The following is a 17,986-nucleotide window of genomic DNA, read 5'->3' on the forward strand; positions in this document are numbered from 1 at the left end:
TTATCTAAAGCTGACCAGTATCGCTGCTGCATAAAGCCTTCTTAGAATATCTGATCAGTTTTTAAGAACAGCCGCTATGAATTTCTTGCGGGGCAGGGGAGATAAATCGGACATTGGCCCAGACTTCATGTGTGACTGTGTCTCTGGGCCAGATTTAATTGAAAAGACAAAAGACTTGTATGAGCAAGTACACTGATTGAGTTGATGTATTTCTGAAGGCTGGGTGTTTCTTTAGGATGTTCTTAACCCTTGAAATACTTTTTGAGCATTTCAAGAGGTGGCTAAGAACAGTCCGCTGGTCAGGAGGCTGCATATTTTTTCTAAGTCTTATTTTTTACACAGTCTATCCCCCCAGATAGTTTTGCAGGGATCAAAATGGCCTTCTTAGGGATTCCTGCCAATTCCTCCTACTCTTAGCCAGTGCCATGAATGAAGTCCCTCTGGGGCTAAGCAGGATGAGGGGCTTTGAGTGGTCGTGAGTTGCCAGAGCTTTGCGCTCATGTCCAATCCAGCTTTTGCTACCTGGAAACATGATAGTTTAAAGCTTCCAAAGATGGCACAGCTATTTCTTGCAAAGCATAAGCTCATCATTTTTCAAAGGGAAAAATTTGTAGCCAGTGGAATAATTTGTCCCAGAATCTTGTGTGTAGGAAACTCTTCCACCTTAGTATCTACTTAGGTGTGAGCAATTGAGTTAGAAAGAATATGAGTTCACAGGATATTATGAGATCCACTGTTAGGGATGCAGAAATCACAGCTAACCTTTTTAAGTGATACCAGAAATTCATACAACACTAATGCTAACAGAGAAATGGACAGTGTTCTAGGAGATAGCCATGGAGAAGGCAACTTTAGCTCTTGATTGAAAGCTTTTGATTTTGCAGAAAGTCAGCTATGTTAAACCCAGGAGTTTATGTACCTGAACCTTATAAGAAGCACTAAATCAGAACCATGATGATACTGGAGACCTTTTAAAGAAAATCTTTTATGATAGCTGTTGGGATCAATATGTGTTTGACTCTGTAACCCCACACCATAATCATCCATTTGCATCCAGAGATTCATCTAGAGCACATTACAATGATTGGTGTTTTTAATAATGATCTTGGGTCATCAGGATATATAAATTATGTTTAATGCTGTTGGGTCACTTAAGACAGGGAAGCAGAGAATACATTTTTCAAAGATATCCCCTCTAAATGTTTGAAATCATGTATTAGAAATTAAAGGTTACTAATTTAATAGTTAGCTAAGGGGCTTCCCTGGTGGCACAGTGGTTAAGAATCCACCTGCCAATGTAGGGATCATGGGTCCAGTGCTGGTCCGGGAAGATCCCACATGCCGCGGAGCAACTAAGCCCGTGCACCACAACTACTGAGCCTGCTCTGTAGAGCCCGCAAGCCACAACTACTGAGCCCGCGTGCCACAACTACTGAAGCCCATGTGCCTAGAGCCCATGCTTCGCAACAAGAGAAGCCACTGCAATGAGGAGCCCGCACACAGCAACAAAGAGTAGCCCCCGCTCGCGGCAACTGGAGAAAGCCCGCGCACTGCGATGAAGACCAATGCAGCCAAAAAAAAAAGAATAAAATAAATAAATTAAAAATAATAATAGCTAAGACCCTTGTCAAAATTACTCACTTTTGAATGATGCTAGAAAACTTAGTATACAGCCATACTTCTTCCTTTCTCAGTAAAGTTTTAAGTTGTAGCTGGAAAGATAAAAGAGGGGACAGAGGTCCGGATTTGGAGGACTTCCTGTATTTTGAAATATCTCACCAGCAATATGAAAAATGAAGAAAGAATTCCCCCAAAGTAAAGTCCAAATAAATGAGAACATTCTTTTCTGAATGCAAACATGATCCAAGTCGCTAGGTTATCCAAAATCTGTGTCCTTTTCAGAATGCTTTTCTAAAAATCCATGTGTGGGATTGATGGCAAATTACATTTCTAGAAAATGGTTCTTGAAAAAAATCGACTGTCTCATATTTGAGAAAAAAAATTTAGTGCTTTGCAACATAGAATTGATTTTATAATCATTTTCCAAAGTTACCATTTAACCACATTACTAATTTCTAGCAGTAAACATTAAAGTGTGAAGGCTACCGGAAGTGACCAGGCTGAGAGCATCCCTGGCTTTTATAGAGAGATGGCTTTGTAGGCCAGGGATTTAAACCCCAGAAAGGAGCATGATATACAGAGGTGGTCTCCCTAGGCTTTAATTAACCAGCCACCTGAATATTTAGATGAGAAACATGTGAAAGGTTGATTGCCCAAGGGCAGGGGTCAGTTGGCACCTGTTTTGGTCACTTCCCTGACCTTGGAGGGCTATAGTGCTCTCCTGACATTACTCCACACTGGCCCCAGCGGCCTGGGCTGCTGCTGCCGGTTTTGCAGCCAAGGGCAAGCACTTGTTTTATGGCAGCCTTACCCTTGTCTCGTCTGTCCTGGGTGCCTGGTCTCCATCCATGCTGCAGTTGCCACCTCCCACCAATTGGAGAGAGCCTTTGTCTCCCAGGGGTTTTCTTGGGCGGTTCCTGGAATTCACGTTTCCATCCTGCTTCCTTAGACTCTCCACGGTTGGTTTGGAGATGGGAGTGTTCCCCACTTTTACTTATTGTATTTTTCTCAGCGCACAGCCCTTTAGGGTGGCATTCTACAAAATCCTGGTTAGCGAGAGGAATAAAAGAGGAAGTCTTGTCTCAGAGAAACTATATTATCCAGGGAGGGCTCACTTGAGAAAAACTGCTTATTAAAAACAAAACCACAACCACGGTGATCTCTGCATTTCACCTGGTCGGTTTCTAGTCCTCTTCAGGTACTGAACTTGTGTCTCATTGTCATGGACAGAACTGACGTTTCAGCGCTTTTTCATTTTTTTCCAGAATTTTATCGGAGTATAATTGATTTGCATCAGCTCTTCTGTTTGCTGCTGATAGATGACTGTTTAATGCCAGTGTCTTGTCTGTTTGAGTTTTGCTCATGCCATTCTGGTTATTAAATATTCTTTAGCGTCATCTTTGGTGAAATAATTACACTGTGTCACTTGCAGTATGGCTCTATTTCATGCTCTTTCCCTTCATGATAGGTGCCCCTCTGGTGGGGGGAAGCAAATGATTATGTGCAATTGTATTCTTCTAATACCATGAGGGGGAATAATAACCCTTTCATATAAATAGACCAGCTCAGTTGACAGATTCGTAGAATTTCTGAGGTGGAAGTGATTTTGGGGGGTATCTTAACCCGGCTAGCCTTCTTGGGCATCACTGCACTGTGTCCCCTCTTTCTTTGGCTCTCTTGAATCACATTACATAATGCAGTTTAGAGGTGAATGATCTAAAATACTACTCTCCATCATGTGACTAAGTATTTTGAAGGTCTCTGCCAGTACTTTCTGATATTCTCTGGTCGGAAGCAGTTGCTTACCCTCCTAAAACTATATCCACTATTAGATGCATTTTTAAGCTGTTCTTTGCTCCGTGCATATTGATATATCTCAGGACTGCACTTAACACCCTATCTGAAATTGTGGTTTTTCATTAAATAATGAATCGTGTAACTTTTCTCCTTCCCCTTTTTTCACACTTGGCAAGTATCAGAATTAGTTTATTCTATCCCTTTGTATTTGTTTCTTTTGTGCTTATCGGAAAGAATGCCCCTGACTTGTCCTCATGCTGCAAGAGAACTTTCAAAATTGACATAAAGCTCAGGCAGATGCTATGATCATTTTACATTTCTGCCCAAAAAAATAATTTTCTCAATAAATATTTGCTGCTTTGAGGCAAGTACCTTTTTGAAGAGTTGATTAATCTGTATTTCTCTTGTCCTGGAGAAATCCATCTTGAAGATGCCGAAATGTGTAGATCTTCTAAATATTTATTTAAAAGGCATTAGAGCACTTAATTACATCTGCCAGAATTTCTATAGATACTAATATTTCACAGAGAGACACAGTTGTTGGATTTGTATACATTTTAATGACTGTATTGTGTGGACAAGGAAATTTTAATTTAGGGCACTGTGCTGACAGCGTCATATGTATTATTTCACTGGATTCCCCCAGTAACCCTATAAGGTATGTTCCATTATAATTTCCATTTTATAAATGAAGAATCTGAGGATAAGAAGCTCAGAGGTAATTTTTTTAAGATCAAAGAAAGTAATGGAGTTAGAATTGAACTTGCATGGTCTGTAAACTTGACAAGAGCAGCGCTTGTATCAATTTTTGCTCTGCACTTTACTCATACCCAGGACCTAACACTGAGAATGGCCCATTTTATGTACTCAGTGATAAATGAACAAATAAATGAAAAAAAATAAATAGCAAGGTAAGATTGTCTTAAAGTATTGATGGCGTCTTGTCTGGCACTCAGCACTTCATAGGCCTTGAGACATGACAATTCATACAAACATTTATATAGCATAAAATTTCTAACATTATTATTTAACTCTGTTGTATCATAAACTGCCTTTAATTGACATTTTCTTTTCTTCTTTTAGCTGTCCTTTAACTTCTCTAGTTTGTCTATCTTTTATAAATCATTGCTCCCTAAACTGAAGGCAGCAAACCATCAGAGGCCTAACTAAGGCAGGGTGGTACATTATAATTACATTACTCATTTTATGTGTTTTATTTCAGCTTATTTACCATGGGAAACTTTGGATTCATGTTCATCTTATCTTCCAAGAAAATGCCCTAGGTCCAACTTTTTTGTTTTTCTTGCTAAGGCATTCCTAATGTTCTACCTTTCTGTATATGAATAACAGTGCAACAATACCTTTACCTTGACTAACTTCCAGTTTTATTAATTTTCCTCTCATTTTCCTATTTTTGTCAAGTTCTGTTATATTTTAATCTCATTCCTGTCACTTTTCTCTCCCTCTCAGCTTTATGTTAGCTCAGGATTTAATGAGACCATTTTCTTCTCTAGCCTCAAAACCATTATTATAAATTATAAGTATATGCCATTATGTGTTTTCCCAATTTGGCTTGTGACCATATCTCTTAAGATCATTATTTTTAAGCCTTTATATATTTTAATATTGATGTCAATTTAAATCATTTTTCTTTCTCTATTTGAGTGAGATACAGAAGCCCTATTTAGGGTGACTTCTTTTTATTTCACAAGTTAGCCCTCTGTTACGGAAAGAAAGCAAAATTTGTATTACTTTTTTTTTTTCTTTTCTCCCTCTCTATTTGTTTTAAAAAGTGAAAAAAATAAATTTAGCAGTTCATCTCATACTGAAACTGAAATGGTTCCTTGAATTCAAATTTATACCCATAAAACGGTAAAATAACAAGTTATTCCTTTCTCAGCGCTTCAATCTGTAACCTGCAAAATTCACTGTAAATGTTAAAAAAGATGTGTTGTAATTATGCTAAATACTGGTTCATTATTCAACTCCTGCTGTTTGTTCTGGGTGAGGGCCAACTGAGCTCCCAACCAGTTCAAACTAGAATCTTCTGCCATTTCTAGTTCCATGTTCATGCCCACCCATGAAAGAAGGATGGCTTGGATGGGATATGTGAGTTGTGACTCATTGGCAGTTTAGTTTAAATTAGTGGAACAAAACAACAGATGTGTGTCTCTACAGAACCCTCTCAAATGCACAGGCCCAGGTATAAATGCATCCCTTTACACCTGTCATATTCTTTCTTTCATGACTTCACATTTGGTGTGTACCCCAAAAACCTCCCAGACTCCTCGGACGTTTAGTCAGCATGGCGCTAGCTGGACTTGTCTTCTGCTCTCTCTAACCAGTGATTATTTGCATATTTTTCTTTTCTCATAATGGTAATAATATCATGAGAAGGGATTCCTGTCCACCAGGAGTGCTTTATGTCTTATTTTAGCATTCGTAAGGTTGTAAGGCTACCTGGTTAATCTTTCACTGTATTTTTGGCCCAACAGTCCTGCTGTCTCAAGAAAGAAAAATTGTCTGCCGTTGAGTCTACTTGCCCTTCTTGCTCTCTTACCGCAGTCCCAGATATACTACCTTAACTAATTTTATTTTAATAACCTTTATTTCATTTCTTCCTGCTGATCAATAAATATTTTCCCTGAATTTTTCTTCTAATCAGTGTTGTCCATTCGGCATTTCCCTACCTTTTCCTATTTTTTAATTTTTAGCCTCTGTTTAAAAAGAAGCATATTTATAATGTTTCCCTGTTGATCCTTTTTATTTCACTTTATTTGTCTCTTATGTTATTTTGTTACAACCATAAAATAATAGCAGGTGATCATATAGCACTGCTCAGATCCGGGCCCTGTTCTAAATGCTTTCCACATATTCTCACAACAGACCCCCAGGGTGGGCACCATTATTGTGCCCATGTTAGAGACGAGGACACTGGAGCATAGAGAGGTTAAGTAATGTGCCTAAAACCTGCCAGGACTAAAATCTGGGCACGTTGGCTTTAGACTGTGTTTGTAACCAGTACATAAAACAGCAGAATACTAACGGTATCTCATTATTATATTTCCTCATTAAGCCTTGTAAATATTGAGTAGACAAGTCCCTCTGTTAAAAGCATGACAGTCTACTGCGTATCTTGTTACTGCATCTGGAAACAATCTCCCATAACCTCTATAGATAGCTTTGGTCTGCTTGTTTCACATTTGTGTGTTTTCATGTTTTTTTTTTTCTGTCATTTCCCAGTGTCTTTCCCCCAGTCTTCTTACTTGTTGTGTCACTTTATTTAAATTTCATTACCCAGGGCGAAAATAGAAATTTCCTTATTTCCTTTTGCCTTCAGTGAGCCCTGGGGACACTAATAATAAGGTCTGACCAAAACGTTGCAAAAAATCTTAACTCCTAGAAAGAGAGAAAAGAAAAAAGCAGGCTGTGGTTGGAATAATTTGGAATTCATGGTTTCTCTCATTATAACTGTCACCAATCCTGCAGTGGATACCACCCTTCTGTGTGTTTTGCATGTGCCCTGTCCTCAGTGTTTCCTTAACTAGGGAGCAGTGTGATTCACACCAGTTAGCGCCCAGGTTGAAGCCTCCCTGTTTGCTCACCACTAGCTTAGCCCAAGGGGTTTCCATGCTGAAATCTTCAGCTGAGGCCATGGACTCCTTCTGGAGTTGCTTGCAGTAGAGATGTAAGTGATAATTCCTTTCTCTCAAATCTGAATCACACCCATGTTACCCCTAATGCATTGAGAGCTAGGTTCCATCTAAACCTACATCTACCTCGGTGTTCTGGGATTATTTTAATATTGTTTTATTTTGCAAAACTCTTGTGACCATAGGTGAGAAAATAACATCCTGGGGGGATTGACATTGTGCTTTCCAGGTCAATTGGTTCTCCTTGTTGTCCTGTGACGACACTGGGAGCACAAGTACCATGGCTTTGCTCTAGCTTCTCATTGGCCTTCTATGCTGGAGTGGCTCCAAGTCTGATTCTATTCACTCCTTCTCTCAAGTGGACAAGGTTCACCAGGGAGCTTGTGCCTACTTGGTCTGAGGTGAAATCCCCAGACTAGATTCCTCCTGGTAGGTAAAGTCAGACCAAATACAGCACTTCTGCTCTGTGGCTTGTTTCCAGTTTTTCCATACAGACCCTCGACAAATTTTGTCCAACCGTGGACAGCCCTGGGCATGACCCGTGAATAGAAAATAGCACAGTCAACTTTGACCCCAGATGGAGAGCTTCCCCAGTTTGGGAAGCCAGGTAACAAACGTGTAAATCTATCGATAAAAAGCAAACTGGGCCATTGTACTTTGATTACAGAAAACAAGTTGAGGAACATTCTCTACCATCCCAGCACTTGGGTGCTCCCATTACCATTAAGTTCTTTCCAGCCATTTTGTTATATCCTCAGAGATTTTTCTTGCTCTTGAGAATATAAATGATTCAGAAAGTTACAGCCATAAGAGTTTTAAGGCAAATAGCTGAATGTATACGTATAATACCTTGCCCCTCAATTTTGCATTAGGCACAGTTAAACCAGTCCCTGCCCTTAAGGGCTCATTGTCTCATGGGAGATTGAAATGAAAGTAAATAATTTTAATAAAATGTGATCAATACTGCAAAGAAGGAATAATTCATCCCCAGACGTTAGTAAAGACTCACCAAGTGAGGTGACTTTTTGCCTTTGCAAGATGGTTCAGATTTTGCAGTCTCAGAAAAGGAAAGTGTTGAAATCTGAGATTAATATGCACGAAGGGGGGCTTCCCTGGTGGTGCAGTGGTTGAGAGTCCGCCTGACGATGCAGGGGACACGGGTTCGTGCCCCGGTCCGGGAAGATCCCACATGCCGCGGAGCGGCTGGGCCTGTGAGCGATGGCCGCTGAGCCTGCGCTCCACAACGGGAGAAGCCACGACAGTGAGAGGCCTGCGTACCACAAAAAATATATATATATATGCGCGAAGGGTTGAAGGTGAGAAAGATCCTACAAGCTCCACCAGGGCTTTGCAGGCCTTGTTTACTGCTCATCCCTGTTGCTTGAAACAGTGCCTGGTAGGTACTTAATAAATATTTATGATTAATATTTATGTAAAATTATGTATTAATCATTCTTTGTAGGAGGAAGTGGTGGGAATTGAGGCAATAAAGGAAGGTTAAACCATCTAGAAGAGGGACTGACATGCTTTTAATGTATTGTTGAATTTGTTTCAGTTATATTTTGTTGAGGATTTTTACATCTGTGTTCATCAGGGATATTGACCTGCAATTTTCTTTTCATGTGGTGTCCTTGTCTGTTTTTGGTATCACAGAAATGCCGGCCTTATAAAATGAGTTCGGAAGTGTTCCCTTCTCTTCTGTTTTTTGGAAGAGATTGAGAAGGATAATATTAATTCTTCTTTAAATGTTAAGTAGAATTCATCAATGAAACCAACTGGTCCTGGACTTGTGTTTGTTGGGAGGTTTTTGGTTACTAATTCCATCTTCTTACTATGAATCAGTCTAGTCACAATTTATGTTTCTTCATAATTCAGTTTTGGTGTATTTTATGTTTCTAAGAATTCATTTTTTTTAACATATTTCCCAATTTGTTTCTGTGGTATCAGTTGTACGTCTCCTCTTTCATTTATTTATTTGAGTCCCTTCTCTTTTTCTCTTGGTGAGTCTAGCTAAAGGTTTGTCTGTTTTGTTCATCTTTTCCAAAAGCCAGCTTTTAGTTAAATTGACCTTCTCTGTTGTCTTTTAGTCTCTATTTCATGGATTTCCACTTTGATCTTTGTTATTTTCTTCCTTGTACTGACTTGGGCTTTGTTTCTTCTTTTTCTAGTTTGTTGAAGTGTAAAGTTAAGTGGCTTATTTGAGAATTTTCTCATTATAGGCATTTATCACTGTGAAATTCCCTCTTAGAACTGCCTTTGCTGCGTCCCATAAGTTTTGGTATGTTGTATTTCCATTTTCATTTGCTGCTCTGTTTTTTGCTTTTTCTTTTGATTTCCTCTTTGACCCACTGGTTGTTGAGTAACCTGTTGTTTGATCTCCACATATTTGTGACTATCCCAGTTTTCTTCTTGTGACTAATTTCTAGTTTCATACCATTGTGGTCAGAAATGATGCTTGATATGATTTTAATCTTCTTAAATTTATTAAGACTTGTTTTGTGGCCCAGCATATTATCTATCCTGGAGAATGCTCCACGTGTGCTTGAGAAGAATGTGTTTTCTGTTTCTTTTTGTTGGAATGTTCTGTATATGTTAGTTCAGTTCATCTGGTATAGTGCGTCATTTAAGGGCAATTTTCCTTACTGCTTTTCTGTCTGGATGATCTATCCATTGATGAAATTGGGCCATTAAAGTCTCCTACTATTGTACTACTATCTGTTTCTCCCTTTAGGTCTTTTAATATTTGCTTTATATATTCAGTTGCTTCTATGTTGGGTGCATAAATATGTACAAACATTATATCCTCTTGTTGGATTGACCCCTTTATCATTATATAATGACCTTCTTTGTCTCTTATTACAGTCTTTGTCTTAAAGTGTATTTTGTCTGATACAGGTATAGCTATCCCAGCTTTCTTTGGTTTCCGTTTGTCTGAAATTTCTTTTTCCATCTGTTCTCTTTCAGTCTGTGTGTGTCCTTACATCTGAAGTGAGTCTCTTGTAGGCAGCATATAGATGGGTTGGTTTCTTTATTTTTAGAGAATATGCCAAGACCTGTCAGCATCTAAAAGAGGAGGATCTCAGAACCTAGATTCAGGCTGATTGAAAGCCAGACCCTCAGGCAGCAGCCTTTAAAATATGCAAATATACCTAATTCAGGGGAAGACTGGGAGATGGGCATTTCTGTCTGCTCTCTGTGCCAAATCCTGGGGTGATAGCTAGGTAAGAACTGTTTTTTTCTTTGCTACTGTCCCATTGAAGCCTTGAACATAAGCCCCACTGGCACCAAAGCCAAGCTGTCAAGGGATGTGTCCTTTGGTTCACAGCCAGAAGAGCCGGTGCGTCAGACATGTACACAAGCTCCTTTCTCAGAGACACCGATGATCTGGGGTCTCGAGATGTGTGGGCCAGACCAGAAACCTTCCCCTCCAGCCAAAGCTCCAAGACAGCAAATAAGCCTTTTTACAGAAAATTGGGGGTGGGTTTCAGTTGACTCTGTTTGTTCTGTGCCCTGGGCAGGGTGTTATGCTTTCGTGGAACACACGAGCACAGGCCCTGCTGGCCATCACAGCCAGGTGATGAAGGGATGTCCCTGTGCATCAGGGCACTAGGTGTAAAAAACTGGGGCACCAGTCATGCACAGAAGCTCCCTCCAGGACATACCCACGAGCTGAAGCAAATCAGTTGGGGAGCACAAAGGTGGTGCCCGCCAACCTCCATCTCTGGAGAGAATTTCAGTTGGTCCCCCGATTTGTGTTAAATTAGATGCCTGCCCCTCAGGCCAAAGCTTTAACGTAAGCAAATAAGCCTTTTACAGAAAGACTGGGTACTTTTGGCTGCCTCTGTGCTGGGCCCTGGGGTAGGTGAGTTCCTGCTGTCCCTTTAGGGACTTTTTCTCAATTTGCTATAGCTTCATGGGTCTTGACGCAAGCCCCATTGGCTTTCAAAGCTAGATGTTTTGGGCGCTTGCTCTCAGGTGCAGGTCTTAAAGTAGGGGTGCCAGATATGGGGTTCCAAGCCCTTTGCTACTCAGGGAGAAGCTCGGGGTTGTGAGTTACTTGCCGATTGTGGGTTGCTGCTTGGGAGTGGGGTTGATAGCGAGATTGTGTCTCAGCCTCTCCTACCTGATTCAATGTGGGGTTTTTTGTTGTGTTTGCCTGGTGTATAGGATTCACTCAGTAAAGTTCTGAGTTTCTTTCAGAGGCAATTGTTCCATATATGAATGTAGATATGATGTATTCTTGGGAGGAGTTGAGTTTAGAATCCTCCAATGTCACTACCTTGAACCAGGACCTAGAAATGTTTCTTACTTTAAGAGTTAGGTGTGCTCTTATCACAGAGTGTGCGTAGTAGTGTAATTGAAGTACAGTTGACCCTTGAACAACACAGGCTTTGGGGGTGCCGACTCTCTGGGCTGTTGAAAATCCATGTATAGCTTTACAGTTGGCTCTGTATCCACAGTTGCACATCCACGGATCGAACAACTGTGGATCACGTAGCACTCTGGTATGTATTTAGTGAAAAAAAAATCCGTGTGTGAGTGGACTTGTGCAGTTCAAACCCATGTTGTTCAAGGGTCTCCCTCATAGTCGAGCAATAACTAGCACCGACATTCTGATATAATAACTTCTGGTGTTTTTATTAGTACTGCAACTATGTAAATAAGTATGCTTTACATAGTTGCAGTCCTAATATATATCCAATTTTGTATTTACTCTTAAAAGTTTACATTATACATTATGCATTTCTGTGTTATCAAAATTTCATGAATCATTTCTATAAGTTTATTAAACTTATCAAAATGTTTCGTCTTACTAGTTTGGGTGGGTTTTTATTTTTTATTTTACACTTTGTAGCATGTTCATAATTCTTTCATTCCGGTAATTCTGTTATGACCTACCAAGTTATACAATTTTTCTTTGAGACTCTGACCATAAGTGTTCTGTACTGTTACCATTCCTGGGTCTCACTCAGTGAATTTAAATTTTAAATGTCAAATCATCTTTAGTCAACTATTGCCACTTAATATTAAGCACTGTTTCTCTGTCTCATTTTTTTTTTACCTGTTTGAGGCATATATCAGTATGATTTAAATATATACATAAAGCAGTCTAGATAGTTTTTATTTTTGAAAATGTCTCTTTTGGTGTTTCCAATTGTTTTCCTTTAGGAATTTCTTGCTATAAAAAGTAAAAGCAGTTTATTTGCAGTTTATTCCAACAGTTAAAATTAAAAATAGTTTTCTCTGACTTTTTATTGTCGGCATTAGAGGCAGTAGTTCTTTTCATCTAGGTGTTTATTTGTTGGCTCTGACCTGGTCCCACTGAAAAAAAAATTTAATGTTAAACCCAAAACTCTGAAACCCTTCCATTAGAATAGGCTGAATATGAGAAAAATCAGAGATTTATTTTCACATTGCCATTCTTGCATTTTGTGATACGTGCTGTTATTTCCAAAAAACTAGTCTTTAATCTTTTCTGATATATTTCGGTTTATGAATGCTGTGGGCTTTCGTGAATGTTTATTTACATGAAGGATTTATTTTTCTTGATCTTCTACTTGTTTTTTCCTTAATGATTATGTTTTATAGCAGAGATTGGCACACTCTTTCTGTAAAAGGCCAGATAGTAAATATTTTAGGTTGTGGGACTATAGGACTTTGTTGTTGCAGCCACTCAGCTCTGCCTTCTTAATGCAAGAGCACCATTTGTATTATTTTGTATATTTCTCTTGTTTTGGAGACTAAGAAACATTTTCTACTATAAACCTCCAGGAAAGTGAAATGAGCTCTATTAGTTAGGATGTACTGCTGCAGGGTCATACTTTTAGTTCCAAGAAGATATGTGAACAAACGTGCGTGTAAACACAGTACAACTTTATTTATAAACATAGGCAGCCACGTGCTCTATAGTAATAAGTATAAGTAATAGGGAGAAAACAAAAAAACCAAAAACATCAGGATAACATATGACTAATCTATTAAAAATGCTTTTCCCAGGACTTCCCTGGCGGTCCAGTGGTTAACACTCTGCGCTTCCACTGCAGGGAGCGTGGGTTCTACCCCTGGTCAGGGAACTAAGATCCCACATGCCGCACGGTACAGCCAAAAAAAAAAAAATGCTGTTCCCCTTCTGTTATTTTCATTTCTTTTAGCTTGGAATGATGGGGTTTATTTTATCGCTTACCTTTTTAATAATAGCAGAAATAGTTTCCGTACCCTTATATAAAAATCTTCCTTAACTTATCCATCAGCCTGTTGTATTATTATTTTTTGCTCTCGTTGATTTTTAACAGGCACGGATTGTTGGAATACAGCAACAGATTTTGAACCACGCCAAAAATTAACTTAACTTTTGGGGTATTTTTTCATTGAATGTGCATTTATATTTCAAAACATTAAGTCATTGGTGAAGAAATTAGTATTAACAGCCCTTGTCTTGGTTTGGATCAAGTGTCAATTGTGACAGTAATAGTGAATTACTTCTCTACCGTACCATTTGTAAACCTGAGCACTTTACATTTCTTTTCCAAGAAAGTGGTCTCCATTTGAAATGAATAAACCTTTCTACAAGGTTCCTCTGGGACCCTTCTCAATACCCTAAGAGATGTCAGACTGTAGCTCTCAGACGGAGATCACACTTTCTAAGTGTTATGTCTAATTGCTACAAATGAACTACATTCTCATTGTTGACAAGGCAGGCTTGCTCTGAAAAAATAAATATACGTATACCCATTTAGCTTTCCAAGTTCACACGAAAAATTCTGATAATGAGACTTATTTTCTAATTTCTGTTTTAGACTTTAAGAAAAGATGTATTCCATTTTATCTTCTCTGATAGCTAATACCTAAAAATATTACCCTTCTTTTTCAGGTTTTGTATATTTCTATTTATTTTTGTGTTAACTTGTATATTTCTCTTGATGTGCAAACCAAGAAACATTTTCTGCTATAAACCTCCAGGAGAATGTAATGATCTCCATGGGTTAGGATGCATTATTGCAGGGTTATGCTTCCAGTGTCCAGAAGCTTTGTAAGCTGGCCCTAACCTACCTGTCCCATCCCCTATTGGCTTTGTACCCCAGGCGCATGAGGTATGCCCCCCATTCAAGACTTCATTCAGCACTTTACCGCCATCTTTTCCTGTCTGGAAAATAGCCATGAATGAGTTCTCTGTGGCCCCACTTAAATGTTGCTTTCTTTCATTTCTCTGCAGGCAGAATTACCTGCTTGCTCAGCTGAACACTGTATCTTTGCCTTGTCCTCACTTGACATCATCTTTGGTTATCAGCCCTGTGTTCCAAACACCACCTGTCCCCTATCACAGGTGCCCTGTGATATTATGCATTATGCCCAAATGCATTGAGCACATAATAATTATATTATGTTCAGTCAAAACCTGAATAAACACATAGAGAAGAGGAAAGCCACTGATCATTGTCGATTGGTTAATCATATTTCCCCCCTTTCTTTGTTTTCTCTTTAGGTATTCTTGAAGTTTTACACTGTGTGTTAGTAGAAAGTCCAGAAGCTCTAAATATTATTAAAGAAGGCCATATTAAATCCATTATCTCACTTTTAGACAAGCATGGAAGAAATCACAAGGTAAATGAACCATTTTATTGCCAGAAATAAATTCTGGAATAACTTTAAAACTATTTTTTTTAAAAGATAATTTTTAAAAGGTGTGTCAGATTTTTCACGAGTGTTTCTCACCTTTTCATTCCAAGCAGGTAATACTGCTTAGTGCTTATGCATAGCCTCAGTGGGAGGATGGAGCAGTTCTCAATTTGTGTATGAAGGAAAGTTGGAAAATAAGTGGGCACATGGCTGTAATGTTTAAAGTGACTGGGTCAGAGGTAACTGGAGGAAGTGTGTTTGTGGAAGGTGCTGCTGACACTTGAACCTGAGAAGGGAATGAGAGTCTGAAGGTGGCTTCTCTTTTCAGGTTCTGGACGTCTTATGCTCCCTCTGTGTTTGCCATGGGGTAGCAGTCCGTTCTAACCAGCATCTCATCTGCGACAATCTTCTGCCAGGAAGAGACCTGTTACTGCAGACACGCCTTGTGAACCACGTCAGCAGGTAGGTTCAGCGAGTCCGCGTCGCCAGATTGGTAGCATAACGAAAAATGCACGTTCTAGCTTTGTCGCTAAAACATCGTATAGTCTGTTTGTTTGATTCGGATCTTTTACATATTTCCCCAGGGAAGAGTGTAGGAATTTTTTCTACCTATCAGCTGAGATAACAACAATAGATGACCCAAGCAAAATACACATTTATTACAAAAAAATGTATAAGAGCTCTAATTCACGTTCATATGTAGCCGAATTGTCATTGTCATCCTCAGGAGCAGGCTGACAATGATACAGGGATATAATTATATATAATTACGTTTTACATCTTCTTAGAACATAACTAAAAACACTATATCCTTCAATACCAATGGTGAAGTGCCTGCTATGTATAATAAAGACATTGAATTCAAATGTCCAAAGTATAATAAATTCTACAAATAAGCAATAAAACTACATTTTCAGTTAGGTGTACCTTCCAAGGTGTCAGACATTCATTGGGTACTTTGTCCCAGCCACAATGCCAGGTGCTTTACAAGTATTTTACGCTGCTTGTGTTTGCACAAAGTGTTATTGTTATCTACATTTTATAGATTAAAATGTTGGAACTGGAAATGGAGCTCAGGTCTAACTCCAGAGACTGAGCTCTTCACCACCATGTCATAGTGCCTTCCGTATACAAAATAATAATAATAATTACAACAACAATAATAAATACAGCTTATAATTAAGGAAATGTTATATGTGAAGGTGATAACTTTAATACACTGTTTAGCAGCTGTCCAGGAAATACTTGCTACTTCACTCTGGTTCAAACAAAAATGTAGGGTTTAGTGTATATTTCTACGTTGTGATTTTTTAAAAAAGATTGATTTAAGACTTCCTTTGTGGTTCTTTATATAATAGACCTGTCGTTAATGAGCAGTATTTTCTGAGACTTTCACTAATCCCTAGTATTAACTTAGGGTAAAAGTTCTTCCGTAAAATGCAATTAAATACAACTAACTAGAAATTATTCTTTTCACAGCAAAGCATAGAGAACAACAAAGATGATTAATCACCTTGGTTCTTTCACTAACACTATGACTTGCTTCAGCCTCAAACTCTGTATGACACAAAGCTTAGCTTAGGAAAATGTCTCTATGTCCTGGATTAATAGTAACTCCATTAGGTCCGAGGGCCTGCTGTGCTATCCTGAGTGCCTCCCCTTAAATATGATTAACGATATAAAATATGCTGAAGAGCAATTAAGAAAAAATAATAGACCCTTAAGTGACATTGCCAAGTTATCCCAGAAGCAAACATCAGTGTCTGAATGTTAACTGTAAGGTTGGCTGTCACTGCAGACTTCAGTGATTGCTCCAATAATTTGTTGTACTTAAGGAAACATATTTAATATGTAATATATGTCTTTGAGAAGCAGGACTAATTCAGAATAGCACAATGTAAGTTAAGACAATGAAAGGTTTATTCAGATTTTCTCACATGCTATTCCTATCTCTTTAAAGCATGAGGCCCAATATTTTTCTGGGTGTCAGCGAAGGGTCTGCGCAATATAGGAAATGGTACTATGAGTTGATGGTGGACCACACCGAGCCATTTGTGACCGCCGAAGCCACTCACCTGCGAGTGGGCTGGGCTTCAACGGAGGGGTACTCTCCCTACCCTGGAGGGGGCGAGGAGTGGGGTGGAAATGGTGTCGGAGATGACCTCTTCTCCTATGGATTTGATGGCCTTCACCTCTGGTCAGGTACGTAGTATCCATTTTCTTTCACAGTGTTTTTGAAGGAAATCTTTTGCCCTCACTGGACATTTCTAAAAGCTATTGGTATTGGGGCTGTTCATATCAGGTACATTTATTTCAGAAATGTAACACTGAAATGATGAGAGTGTTAAGTAAAAAGCAGAATTTCACTAGGGGAAAAAGAAAACTCTTACAATTATAGTACCTCTCCAAAAGATTTCTTTGCCTTTGAACGGTATACTTCAGAAGTGGCTTTCTGATTCATGAATCAAGTGCAAAAACTTAAATGTTTCCTACTTGTTTTAATTGGTATGTGTGAAGCTTTAGCTTCCAATATAAAAAAGAACCAAAACCAAATCCTGGAAAATAATTGGAATAAATAGACTAAGTTCCATCTTCTGGTGGGTAATGTAATGTCAGGAATTGGTAATTTGTCAAGTGTATTGTGAGGAGTCAGCTCATAATAAAATGATGCTTTGTTTCAGAAGTGTGGAACGGTTTAAAAATGAATGAATAGTTCATTTCACTAGCTACCACCGCTAAGCTTTGATGGTTGAAAGTATATTAAAAATGAGTAATATATAAAAATAGTACTCTTTTTTCAGATTTATTAAAATGTGTATTTTGATTGGCTCTATTTAAAAGTTTACCTTTTGATTATGTAGATATTGGAATTCATTTGGATTCTGCAGACATACGCTTGTATTCATAAAGCTGCATTTAGAATGAACCTGATATATTTTATAGCACGTTTAACATACAGAAAATAGAGAGAGGTTCCTTACATTACAGAAAGCCGAACTTTGCCTCTCATGGGCAAATCAAGTGGTATTCATTTATTAATGCTTTATAGGCCTCAAAAATTATGAAAAGAACATTTTAAATTAAATTTAATTAAACCTAAGAGTTTATGGTAAGGAATTTATAAAGAAAACCACTCCATGTGGTTGTATCGAACGATAATACTTACTAAATTTTTCCTTTATTTGGTGCCAATAGCTCAGTAGCCTGGAGGAGATGAAGCTGTATGTTGGATATTTCATCTAACCTGTGGGGCACTGGTTGGGACCCAGGCTGTAATGTGGTGTGTCTTATACACGGGT

General features: G+C 38.6%; 1 protein-coding gene across 2 annotated transcripts in view; it reads left to right on the top strand.

The window, feature by feature from the left end:
• RYR2 (ryanodine receptor 2) overlaps positions 1-17,986 on the top strand; it is a 432,618-nt gene that overhangs the window by 92,461 nt on the left and 322,171 nt on the right. For both annotated transcript variants that reach the window (XM_089897470.1, XM_089897471.1), the window contains exons 14-16: positions 14,554-14,672; positions 15,016-15,149; positions 16,648-16,889. In XM_089897470.1, coding sequence (XP_089753596.1) covers positions 14,554-14,672; positions 15,016-15,149; positions 16,648-16,889 — 495 coding nt within the window. The remainder of the gene's footprint in view (positions 1-14,553; positions 14,673-15,015; positions 15,150-16,647; positions 16,890-17,986) is intronic.

The sequence above is a fragment of the Delphinapterus leucas genome, chromosome 16 (assembly GCF_059928025.1).
Source record: "Delphinapterus leucas isolate spDelLeu-1000000601 "Yukka" chromosome 16, BTC_Dleu_Yukka2, whole genome shotgun sequence".
Taxonomy (NCBI): Eukaryota; Metazoa; Chordata; class Mammalia; order Artiodactyla; family Monodontidae; genus Delphinapterus; species Delphinapterus leucas.